The 12,170-nt window shown below is 40.1% G+C and overlaps 1 protein-coding gene across 1 annotated transcript in view; it reads right to left on the reverse strand.

Annotated features, from left to right (window-relative positions):
- IQCH (IQ motif containing H) overlaps nucleotides 1-12,170 on the reverse strand; it is a gene marked incomplete at both ends in the record, with an annotated part of 220,231 nt that overhangs the window by 141,512 nt on the left and 66,549 nt on the right. Inside the window, 1 exon segment of the mRNA XM_080640562.1 lies at nucleotides 7,228-7,348. Within this exon segment, the coding sequence (XP_080496688.1) occupies nucleotides 7,228-7,348 (121 nt within the window).

Here is a 12,170-nt window from a genome sequence, read left to right on the forward strand (position 1 = left end):
CTGCTGGCTCCCAACCGCTTGCCTGCCTGCCTGCCTGATTGCCCCTAACTGCTTCTGCCTGCCAGCCTGATCACCCTCTAACCACTCCCCTGCCAGCCTGATTGACGCCTAACTACTCCCCTGCTGGCCCGATTGCCCCTAACTGCCCTCCCTGGCCAGCCTGGTCACCCCTAACTGCCCTCCCTTGCCAGCCTGTTCACCCCTAACTGTCCTCCCCTGCAGGCCTGGTCACCCCTAATTGCCCTCCCCTGCTGGCCCGGTCACCCCTAACTTCCCTCCCTTGCCAACCTGGTCTCCCCAACTGCCCTCCACTGCTGGCCTGGTCCCCCGCAACTGCCCTCCCCTGCAAGCCTGGTCACCCCTAATTGCCCTCCCCTGCTGGCCCGGTCACCCCTAACTTCCCTCCCTTGCCAACCTGGTCTCCCCCAACTGCCCTCCACTGCTGGCCTGGTCCCCCCCAACTGCCCTCACCTGCAGGCCTGGTCACCCCCAATTGCCCTTCCCTGCTGGCCCGGTCACCCCTAACTTCCCTCCCTTGCCAACCTGGTTCCCCCCAACTCCCCTCCCCTGCAGGCCTGGTCACCCCTAACTGCCCTCCCCTGTAGGCCTTGTCACCCCTAACTGCCCTCCCCTGCAGGCCTGGTCCCCCCCAATTGTCCTCCCCTGCAGGCCTAATCACCCACAACTGCCCTCCCCTGCAGGCCTGATCACCCACAACTGCCCTCCCCTGCTAGCATCTTGTGGTGGCCATCTTGTGTCCACATGGGAGCGGCCATCTTTGGCCACATGGGGGTGGCCATCTTGTGTGTTGGAGTGATGATCACTTTGCATATTACCTCTTTATTAGATAGGATTGCTATTTCCTTTAAAATTCAGAGAAATCAGCCTGGCCAGCCTGCCTCAGTGGTTGAATGTTGACCTACCAGTATGAACCAGAAGGGCACAGTTCGATTCCCGGTCAGGACACATGCCTGAGTTTCGGGCTCAATCCCCAGTGTGGGCGTGCAGGAGGCAGCCAATCAATGATTCTCTTTCATCATTGATGTTTCTATCTCTCTCTCCCTCTCTTGCCCTCTCTGAAGTCAATAAAATAATATTTTAAAAAATAAAATAAGATAAATTTCAGAGAAATTGGACACATAGTCTTAATAACTAAAGAGATCTTTTGTTCTGAAAGAAAGAAACTCTGTGTGCTTGAAACCATGCCCTTGTTGCTATAATGAGTCATATTTTAGAAGAGTTATTTTTGGACATTTTTCATGTCACCAGAATATGCGAATGCCTAAAGAGGTTATTTTAGTGTAACTGGGCAACACATTAGTATTAATGCAACTAATTTACAATTCCTGGAACTCATACTGTGTTGGCATGGCTGGTGGCAAGGCTTTTTAAGGACAAGACATTGTTAAATAAATAAACAAATGAATAAATTGACAAATAAATGAATAATTGAACAAAGCTTGCTGTCAGGGGCAAAACTTTCATTAAGGTGGATCTATTGAATTGAAGCCAGAAACCCAGAAACTCTGGGAGTGCTTGAGAGAAACTTGTGATAGGGCTTTAGCTTCTTGTTGCTCTCATATAATAAGAAAAGTAAAGAACGTTGGGTCTCAGTAAAATCCTAGTATACAGTACAAACTCTGTACCAAGGTGGACTAAGCTGAAGAAGTTGACACACATTCTAAGAGGGACAACTATTGCTTCCATTTGCCTTATGACCTCTAATGACTATATTATGTTATTATTAAAGGTGTTTACCCTGGCCAGTATGCCTCAGTTGGTTGAGCATCATCCCAGGCACTGAGAGGTGGCCAGTTCGATTCTCGGTCAAGGCACATGCCAGGATTGTGGACTTGATCCCCAGTAAGGGGGGGTGCAGGAGGCAACTGATTGATATTTCTCTCTCTCCCTTTCTCTTCCTCTCTCTCTCAAATCAATAAAAACATATTTAAAAAATTTTTTTAAGGTGTTAAAGTCTAGTGTTATAGGAACTCAGAAAAATGACTACTGAGGGATTGGTGGACTAAAGGAGACTTCACTTGATTACGAAGAAATATTCAGTTTACTTACTGCAGAATCATCTGGGGAGAATTTCTTATCACAAAGGCAGATTTCTGAGCCCTCCAAGGCCTGCCCAATTTTCTGCAGTCAGTGCCTTGGAATATGCATTTTTGAATATGTACCCTGAAGTTTGAGAACCACTAGAATTGAGGCCCAGTAACCTACATTTTAAATAAGCACTCCAGGTCCTTCTTTTATACTCTTGAAAACTTAAGAACTACTTACTGATCCAGAGTACAATTCCTCAAGCCCTTTTTGAAGTGAATACTAATGCTTTAAATACTTAGACTAATTCTTTGTCCTCACAAATATTTTCCACCTATAAATATCAAATCTCACTTCCCAGAACTACGCCTGTTTTGCAGATGTGAAAAGCAGAGCTCCTTCTCAGTATATTTTATTATGAGAGTGAGGGTCATTCTCTGAAAATCCCAAAGAACAGAAGCATGATTTTAACCCTTGCTTTAGTGCAGGTTGAAGCAATTCACTTAATTTTAGACAAACACACGTGTGTTGCATTTACCATTAAAAAGAAAACGTTAAGACTATGGAATAAGAAAGACAGCCTAGTAAATAGCTTTTCATTAAAAATGCTGGCACCTCTAGAGATGATCTGACCGTATAATCACCTTTGGTTTTACCAGTAGTTAGTCTACTTTATAATTCTGTAGAGATTAAGGCTAATTTATAGAAAACTGAAAGCAATGCAAATAATTCTTGTTTATACACATGCCAATAAATCCTGTCACATGGAGGGGCAATTCTCTCCCCAACCCCAAAAAGCCAGTTTTGCACCTATTTGCAAATTTATTTCCATACTTTTATAAATGTGTCTGTTGTTTGGATTATCCTTTGAATCAATTGGAACATTTTATTAATTTCCTCATTTAATTAATGAGTTAAATAACACTCTTAACCTCATTTTCTATTTGTATGAGTCATGATTTTACTTACAAATATATAAATAAAATATCCTTTAACAATTTTGGAGACCCCACTAAGATAAGCAAAAGATTCACCTGAAATTGCCAGAAATGATGTAGCTCATACAGAATGAAGCCCAGGCACACATTTTTCTTGGCTTCCACAGGTGAATTCAAAGTGGAAACAGAATTTTGTTGACTCTGTTTTTCTCATTTTAATACTACTCCCTATTAATCCTGTGTTTTGTTTTTATTTTTGGTTCATTTACAGTCTATTGTTAGCTAAAATGACTGGAAATTTGGTGACCTCTGTATATGGATTAATGTCTTCTGCTCCCAGTTGAGTGAGAAACAATGGAGAATATAGTTTGGTAGTTTTTTCTTTGTCTATTTGTGTATTTTGAGCACAAATAAATTAGGACTTTCATGCCCACAAGAAAGGAGAATAACTGATATCTGGACCATTAAGTTTTTGTGTTTCTGTGTTTATTTTTATCTGTGTATGAAATTGTAGAATGGGAGAGATAGGCTTTCTCTGTATCTATACAGTATGTCTATGTATCTAAAATTCAGAAAGGCTTTGTCTCTCGCTGCAAATGTAATGTTTTCCTGTCTCCAAATGGTATTAATCAATTAGATTGTAAAGTCTCTTAAATTAAAGGAGGTCTGTTCTGAATGACTTATAGAGAGAAATAATGCTTATGTAATAAATATTCTTAGAATTCCCCCAAAATAAACTTCTAATACTTTAGATGTGACCCCCCCCCTCACTTCACAAATTCAGACACTCTCATTGAGTCTCCTTACATTTTTAAAAAGTCCTCACCTGAGAATATGCTTAGTGAGAGAGAGGAAGGGAGGGAAGGAGAAAGAAACATAAATCCATAAATGCCCCAACCAGAGATTGAACCCAAAACCCAGATAATGCCCTGACTGGAAATTGAACCTGTAACCTTTCGGCGCACAGGACGATGCTCAGCCAACTGAGCCACTCCAGCCATGCAGTGCCTCCTTACTTTTAATGGCAATATAGTTGTTTGCAGAGTGTCAATACAAATCTGTTTTCCTTTTACTAAGATATAATTAGAAAAATTGGAATTTAATATTTAAGAATGATGCTTATTAATCAGGTATAATAAATCACTTTTAAAGAACTAAGGTTGACTTTATGATGCCAATGCTTACAAAGCCTCCCAAACTGGCCAGTTACAAAGTTTACAGGTAAGGAACACTTCTTGGCAGGCCTGAGACCCTTAGGATATTTAAAGTACCTCTGGGAGAGAGGAATTTACCCAAATGCGTAGGTCCTGTAGTTGAAATAGAGTGGACAGAGTTCCTTGGGCTTGATTTCTAGCCTCTGTAAAGTAAATAATAGAGGCTTTTAAAGTTCTCTCTGAATTCCTTAGGAAGACTTTCAGCAGAGCAAATTTGAAATGCCCTAGATGGTGAATTAACATTCTCGCTACCCCTATGTAAACAACCAGGCCAAACCTAATGAAACTAACCTTAGTCTGCGAATATGTATATATTTTTTGGAGAACACTTTGATCATAATGGGAGAAGACTGTAAGAAAAGTTTGGTTTTTTTTTAAGTTTTGGAATAAGCAAAAGAGATGGTTGAATGCCTTTTCAATGGAATGCTGCTGCTGCCAGGGATTATCTGAGCCTCGTCTCGGATGATACTATTTTACAACTGTAGAGATTAAGGTTGACTTGCAAAAAAATCTGATAATAATGCAAATAATTCTATCCATAGGCATAAATGGAAATTCTGTCTGGTGTAGGAACACCCCTCCTTCCCATGGAAAAGACAGTTTTGCATCCATTTGTGAATTTATTTCAATATTCCAGTCCTACAAATGTGTGTTCTCTGGATTCTTCTTTAAATCAGTTGTGACGTCTTACAGATGCCCTCTTTTAATTGATGAGGCAAATAAAATCTTTGACGTGTTCATTTTACATTTGTATGAGTCATGATTTTACACATTTTTTAAAATTATCTTTCAATACCATTGTCTCATTAAATTTTCATAACACTCCTACTTTCCTGTTGAATAGATTAGGAACTGAAAGCTCATTCGTTATGTCATTCATCCAACCAATATTTGTTAAGTGCCTAGGATGTATCAGGAACTACTCTGGGGGTTAAGGATGCAGTGGTGAACCAGAGAAACCTCATGGAGGTTCTAGTAGTGAAGACAAACCCACAAATCTATATATATATAAAAGCTTAAGTGACCGAATGACCGAACAACCGGTCAACCAGTCGCTATGATGCACACTGATTACCAGGGGGCAGACGCTCAATGCAGGACCAAAGGGCACCAGATGTGGGGCTCACAGCTGGTGAGCACAGCTGCAGTGGCGGGAGCCTCTCCTGCCTCTATGGCAGTGCTTCCAAGCAGCAGCAGGCACAGAGGGGCCAGGATGAGCAGGAGTGGTGCAGCTCGGGCTTCTCCCTGGCCACCTGCTGCTTCACACACTACTACATCCCTCGGGGGATGTTGTACTGCCAGTTTCGGGCCCCATCATGGGGATCAAGCCGAAACCAGCAGTCCAACATCCCCTGAGGGGTCTCAGATTGTGAGAAGGCACAGGCAAGGCTGAGGGACCCCACCAGTGCACAAAAATGTGCACCGGGCCTCTAGTAAATATATAATTACAAACTGTGATAATATTTGAAGAAAAAACAACAACAACAGATGCTTGAGGAAGTGACTTGTACAGGCAGAGGTAAAGGCACTGGTGGGGGCCTGATGTGAAAATGAGTTTGCCTGATAAGGAACAGAGAGAAGGCCCCTGTAGCTGGAGTGTAGAGAAAGCATTTGGCAAGATAATTCAAGAAAAAGCAGGGAAGTTCGCCCTGCATTTTCCAAAATGATTTTTTCTTCTGGATGTGGTTCATCTTTCACCTCATGCTGGACTTGTGTAGACCTAGGGTGAGGCTTAAGTGACATTTAAGAGCATCAGAAATATGTAAAAAATCTCCATTTCTGTGGCTTGTGCTTTCCTGACTCTCAGATTACCTTGCACAATGCCAAACATATGGCAAGTATTCAATAAATACATGTCTATAAATGGGTTGATTAATCACAAATGTTATGATAGGTCATGTCTTTTCTGGTAGATAATTAAGAGATAAAAATGTCATTTTTTTCCCTGGACCAAGCTACCATGTTTCTAGATTTACCTTTGTTTTGCAACATTTTTTAAAATTGTGTCTATTGCTAAAGCAAGCATTAATTGATTGATTTATTTGTTCACTATTTCATTCATTCTAACTGATCTAGGAAGAATATAAATTGGCACTAAAGCAAGAAATAGAAACTCTGCTGATGTTATTCAGTACTCCCAGGGAGTGAATATTATGTAAACTAACAAAAAGCATATGCCACAAAAATTTATGAACAATGATGGTTCATAACTAGGAAAGTAATATAGTTGTGGGAAGCTTAACAAGTTGAGAGACTTATAACGATTCTGTGTTCTCTTGAGCTTTGCTAGCCATCCACCAGCAGATCAACAAACAGAGAATATAGGAGCTATAAGACTTTAAATCTCTAGGTGCCAGAAAAACCCTTGGGAACCAACATTAGGTCCAAAATACCTCCAGACAACAGATAGAAAGTGAGATAGAAATAATTAAAGACGAACTGCCTCACTTGATTATATCAGAGATATGAAATAAGACTTTAAAATGTTACCAGTAGAAACTATCTACTCAGAAGCTTGAACATTTCTAGAAATATCACTTAAACACAATACTTTTAATATGTAATAACTCAACACTTAAATCATATTATATCTATAAAATGATGGATTTTAGAGGTGGAAGGGGCTCTAATGATCATCAGTCCAATCTTGCAGGCCAGAGTAAAACTTGACTTTTTTTTTTTAATATATTTTATTGATTTTTTTTACAGAGAGGAAGGGAGAAGGATAGAGAGTTAGAAACATTGATGAGAGAGAAACATCGATTCAGCTGCCTCCTGCACACTCCCTACTGGGAATGTGCCTGCAACCAAGGTACATGCCCTTGACCGGAATCGAACCTGGGACCCTTCAGTCCACAGGCCAACGCTCTATCCACTGAGCCAAACCGGCTAGGGCAGGACTTGACTTCTTTAAGGTCACCTAGGAGAATTAGTTGCTGAGCCAGAATTCAAACTCAGGCCCCCAACCCGACCTCAGTTCTCTTTCCTTTAGATTCCTAGACACATAATATGGTTATTAAATCACTAACCTTTACTGGCATCTTTTTGTAAGACTGGCACCGGGGTGAAATAGGGATTCGTGCGATGAGAAGCTGGCAGAACCGTGAGGCTGGTGACGGTGGGCCCTTTCATTAACTTCTGAACGCTCGCCTAGATGGTCAAAAATCTGTTTTCAGCAGACATTTTTGCTTTCAAAATGAAGTTTTCTTCTTGTAAACAATAAATAAGATTATGAATAGTTTCATTACATTTTAATAAGGTAGCAATATCAGCTCCAATTTTATTGCTCATGAGTACTCTGTGCTATTGTCTACTGTGAGGAGTTTGTGTAATTTAAAATAGTTAATTAAATCCAATTAACATGTTGTGATTTCCACTATGCAAAGTCAGTATAGTAGTTAATAAAGGAACATTAAGATTTTGTTCAATTTTAATGACTACAATATAAAAGTGCTAAATCTTGGCAGAAGAGTTTTGAATACAACAAAATTTTGTACTAGCAAATTTCCCAGGAAATAAATATTAGAGTTTTGAGGATTAAAAAAAAATAACCTGGGAGAATTTAAAGATAAATACATCAGTCAACACTCAGATGAACTCTGAGTAGACTCTTGCAGATCTCAGAAATGGTGAGGACATAGATCAGTTACAGAAGATGATTATTTTCCTAAAGTCATAAAATGTTTTATTATAATTATGAAATATGAATTGTTCCTATTAAATGATGTCTAGACTTAAAAGATTATATGTATTGCATATACTAGTAAATCACATGTAATTGTATAGCTCACTAACAATATTTTTACCTTTATTATGGGAGGTTATGAATTACCTGGGCCCTCTCAGCTAGGAAGATGCAACTGTTTGATATTTCTAGACTGATTTAAATTTTCAAATCGTTTTCCAAACATGAATTAATTTGCATAGCTTCTAAGGGAACCAGGTAGCGATTTGCTATTTAACCAGGAAAGAACCAGGACAGAATGGTTAGTAGATTTGTTCCCAGTCACACTGTATATTAGATATACACAGATATACACACTTAAAATATACCATGTACACACTGGATATACACACTTATTATACAATTTTAAGATGAATCTGATTTTACATTAGTGAAATTTGCCATTGGACTTGGATGTACTGCACCTTACTGCTCATCAAGGTCATGGTGACCTTAAGGAAAAAGAAAGGGAAAATTTCACCAAGACTCATGGGAGAAAATCACGTTACAAAACAAATACCTGTTGGCTGAGAAGTGTCTGTGTGAACAATGTTGGTAAGGCCCCACTGCCGGGATGCGGTACTTAAGGGAAACTATAAGAAGCTACCATCCCATGAACACTGAACCTTCTAATGCTGTTTGGTGAGGACAGTTTAAAATGACTACAAATAGGATTTTTTACAGTAGACAGAAGACTGTAAGTGCAATCTGTTTCCTTCCAGGTGAGTTGGAGGAGGAAAGGGAAGTGCTACAGGCCTCGCTTTCAGGAGAGTGAGGAGCCCTTAAGCACATGGTGTTGTCATGGACCTGGGGTCCTGTTGATCTGCCTTGGTCTCTTCCTCATCTCCAGCCCTCCTCGTCACAGCCTCCTCCAGATATAAACAGCTCCCAAGATTTCTCCTCATCAGCGAGGCTGAGAGAACCACCCAGCGTGCTGTACGCCAGACAGGGCACATTCAGAGCTGAGGATATTCAACACCAAAAATGGCAGGGTCTCCACTCCTCAGATTGATATGAGGGTCAGGGAGGCAAAGGTAAATCGGAGGAGGAAGGAAGAAAGATTCAACTTAAATAAAATTGTCAAGCACTGTGAAGATGTAAAATACGGGTTTGACAGTTTCAGGGCACACAGCACAATTTATCTGGATTTTCCGAAAGCCTTTGACAAAGTACACCTGACAACTTGCTCTTGAAAGCTAAAGTGGCAGGATCCGCCATAAAACACCATGTAAAGTATGACACAGAGGACAGGGCAGAAGGCAGGTGACATTCGGATTCTGTCAGGCAGTCAGCACATTCATAACGCTGCTTCTTTCATTCTTCCAACTACATCAGTCTCAACAATGTAAAAGCCAGACCCAAAGGCTATGCAGAAAAGGCAGTGCGGGGTGTGTGTGTGTGTGTGTGTGTGTGTGTGTTTAGGGACATGGAAGGGAGTTGATATCCTGGCGAGTTTATAGAAATTAATTCCGCAGACAGTGTCACTGGATGTGAAACCAGAGCCCACTCTCCCGTTCCCATGGTAAAGATAACCACTTCTGTATGTGCTTGGTTGGAGGGAGAAGGACTGTAACAACCGCATTTATTGAGCACTTACTATATCACACTAACTTTAATACAATGAGCATTAAATTTCATGAGCACTGGAAAAGCTTAGGGCTGTGGGAGTGCAGAAGAGGGAGTCATTAACTCTGCCTGCTGGTATGGCAGACGGCTTTGCCGTGACTCTCAACCCTGACTGTATGTTAGAATCACTCAGGGAGCTTTTTAAAAATACCGCTGCCTGGGCCCCAACCCTGGGCCTATAAATCCGAATAGCTTGGAGCCTGGACCTTGATATTTTTATAAAGCTCCCAGGTGGTTCTGATGTGCAGCCAAAACTGAGATGTACTGCAGTAAGTGATACTTAAATTGCACCTGAACAGAAGCATTGAATTGTGTCATGCGGAGAAGAGGGTGCAATTACGTAGGTAGGAAGAATGGTGGAGACAAAGTGAAATAGCACACAAATGCATGAAGTTCTTGTTGAAGGTGAGGAGCTCAAGGGCCTGGAGTATGGTGTGTGTATCAGGAGGGCAGGTCGGGTGATGAGGCTGGGGAGCTAGGTAGACATCGTGTAAGTTAAAAATACCAGCTTTGTGAATGTGATGATTGCCTATCAGAAGTCGAATATCATCTCCTTCTGGCTGCTCCTTTATGTCATGCTTTCCATTTTATGCCGGAATCATGCTTTGGAGTTCGTATAATATGGGATATCGTATTATAAATGAATCATATTTTAAATAGAACACTGTCCCTTATATCTGGTAGTTCATTACTATTCCCAAAACTATAATTCATAACTCTATCACTTTATGCTTAAACCGTCTACAATAACTTCACATTTTTTCAATATTTAAAAAACACACAAAAGCTTAAAGAAGAAAACAGCAATTACTTTCCTGTCAGCCAGAATTAATCATTGTTAATATCTTGGTGTATTTGCTTCCAGTGTTCTCAAATAGAAAAGCCATTTTATTTTATTAGCCTAGTAAAAATGATATATGTTCATTATAAAGATTCCAAATAATACAGAAACACACTAAGATACAAGTTTAAGAACCACATTAGGTGACCCATTACTCCTGACATCTCTGGAATAACTGATATATTGTTTTATTAAAAAATAGATTTATATTATATTTTAAACTTAATTTGACATGAATTTAATAGGAGGGGAAATGACTGAATTAAACCCAACAGATTATTAAACCTCCAATGTTTCTTAACACAGATTCCTGTGAGTTAAAAAAAGACTTCCCTGCAAGGGTTGGCCAGTTTTTTATTTAAGGGCCAAACAGTAAGTATTTTAGGCTGTCCAGGTCCATTGTGTAAGCAAAAGGGTGAATCTATGTTCCAATAAAACTTTACTTACAAAAACAGGTGGTCAGCCCTCAGGCAGCACTTTTTATTTTTTTATTTTATTGATTTTTTACAGAGAGGAAGGAAGAGGGATAGATAGTCAGAAACATCGATGAGAGAGAAACATCGATCAGCTGCCTCCTGCACACCTCCCACTGGAAATGTGCCCGCAACCAAGGTACATGCCCTTGACCGGAATCGAACCTGGGACCCTTCAGTCCGCAGGCCGACGCTCTATCCACTGAGCCAAACCGGTTTTGGCGTCAGGCAGCACTTTGTGGAACCCTGCCCCTCCGTTACACACAGGTGACTATGAAAAACATTTCGATTTTTGAAAACCACATGGTTTTATTTTGGATGACCCCAGCTTCAAAAAATGAGAGCATTAGAACTCTCTTGCTGCTCTCATCTCCCCTCCCTGACCTCCCATTTTTTATTATATTATTAATTTTACACTGTCCAGTTTATAGGATTCACATTGTTTTGAAACCATAATTGCTATGATTGTTTAGTATTGATTCTACCTGCAAATGGATCCAATGCTCACCAACAGTTTTTTTGTCCTGGTTTCTCTACAATTGACTTCTTTATTTTGATTGATTTCTTAATTGTCTGGCTTTGGTTATCAAGGAGTTTTTCCCAAGTGTTCAAGGGTATTTTACTTCTCTGATCCCTTATACTTCAATTACATCTGGGGACATCCTTTCTTTTCTCAAAACGTGGTAGATACTGTACCACTGTTATGAAATCTGATGCCAGCTTTATTTTTTACCCCTTTGTAGGCGATTTTTCTTTCTGCTTGAATGTTTGAAGCATTTTTTATTTATTTGAAGTTCAGGTATTTAACTTAGGAAACACCTTCATGTTAAATATTCTAAATAAAAATTTCCTGGGATTCAATGTTGATTTTTCCACCTACAAATTTAGTTCTTCACTTCTGGAAATTTTTTCTTACATTTTATCTTTGGTACATCTCTTTCATTTGCTGGGTTCTCTGTTTTAGGGACACCAAGTGCCTCTAAATGTTGGCTCATCTTTATCTTTCATATTGCGATTCCTAACTACTCATTCTCTCCTGGTTCCTTTTAGACTAGAACACCCTACGTTTTAGCTGAGCACATGGCTATACAGTTCCAGACTACATTTCCCACTGCCCCCTGTGGCTAAATGTGGACATGTGACCCAATTCAGACCAATAAGATGTGAGTAGAAGAGATAAGTGTAACCTTTGGGACATCTGAAAGTTCTTGCCCCATCTTTATCCTTTCTTTGGGCATAGAGAGAAGCCAGTTTCAAACACTGAAATGAAAGTGTCTGTAAACACAGAAATGAGGAGATGAGGGAGTA

This window comes from Plecotus auritus, assembly GCF_963455305.1.
Source record: "Plecotus auritus genome assembly, chromosome: 1".
NCBI lineage: Eukaryota > Metazoa > Chordata > Mammalia > Chiroptera > Vespertilionidae > Plecotus > Plecotus auritus.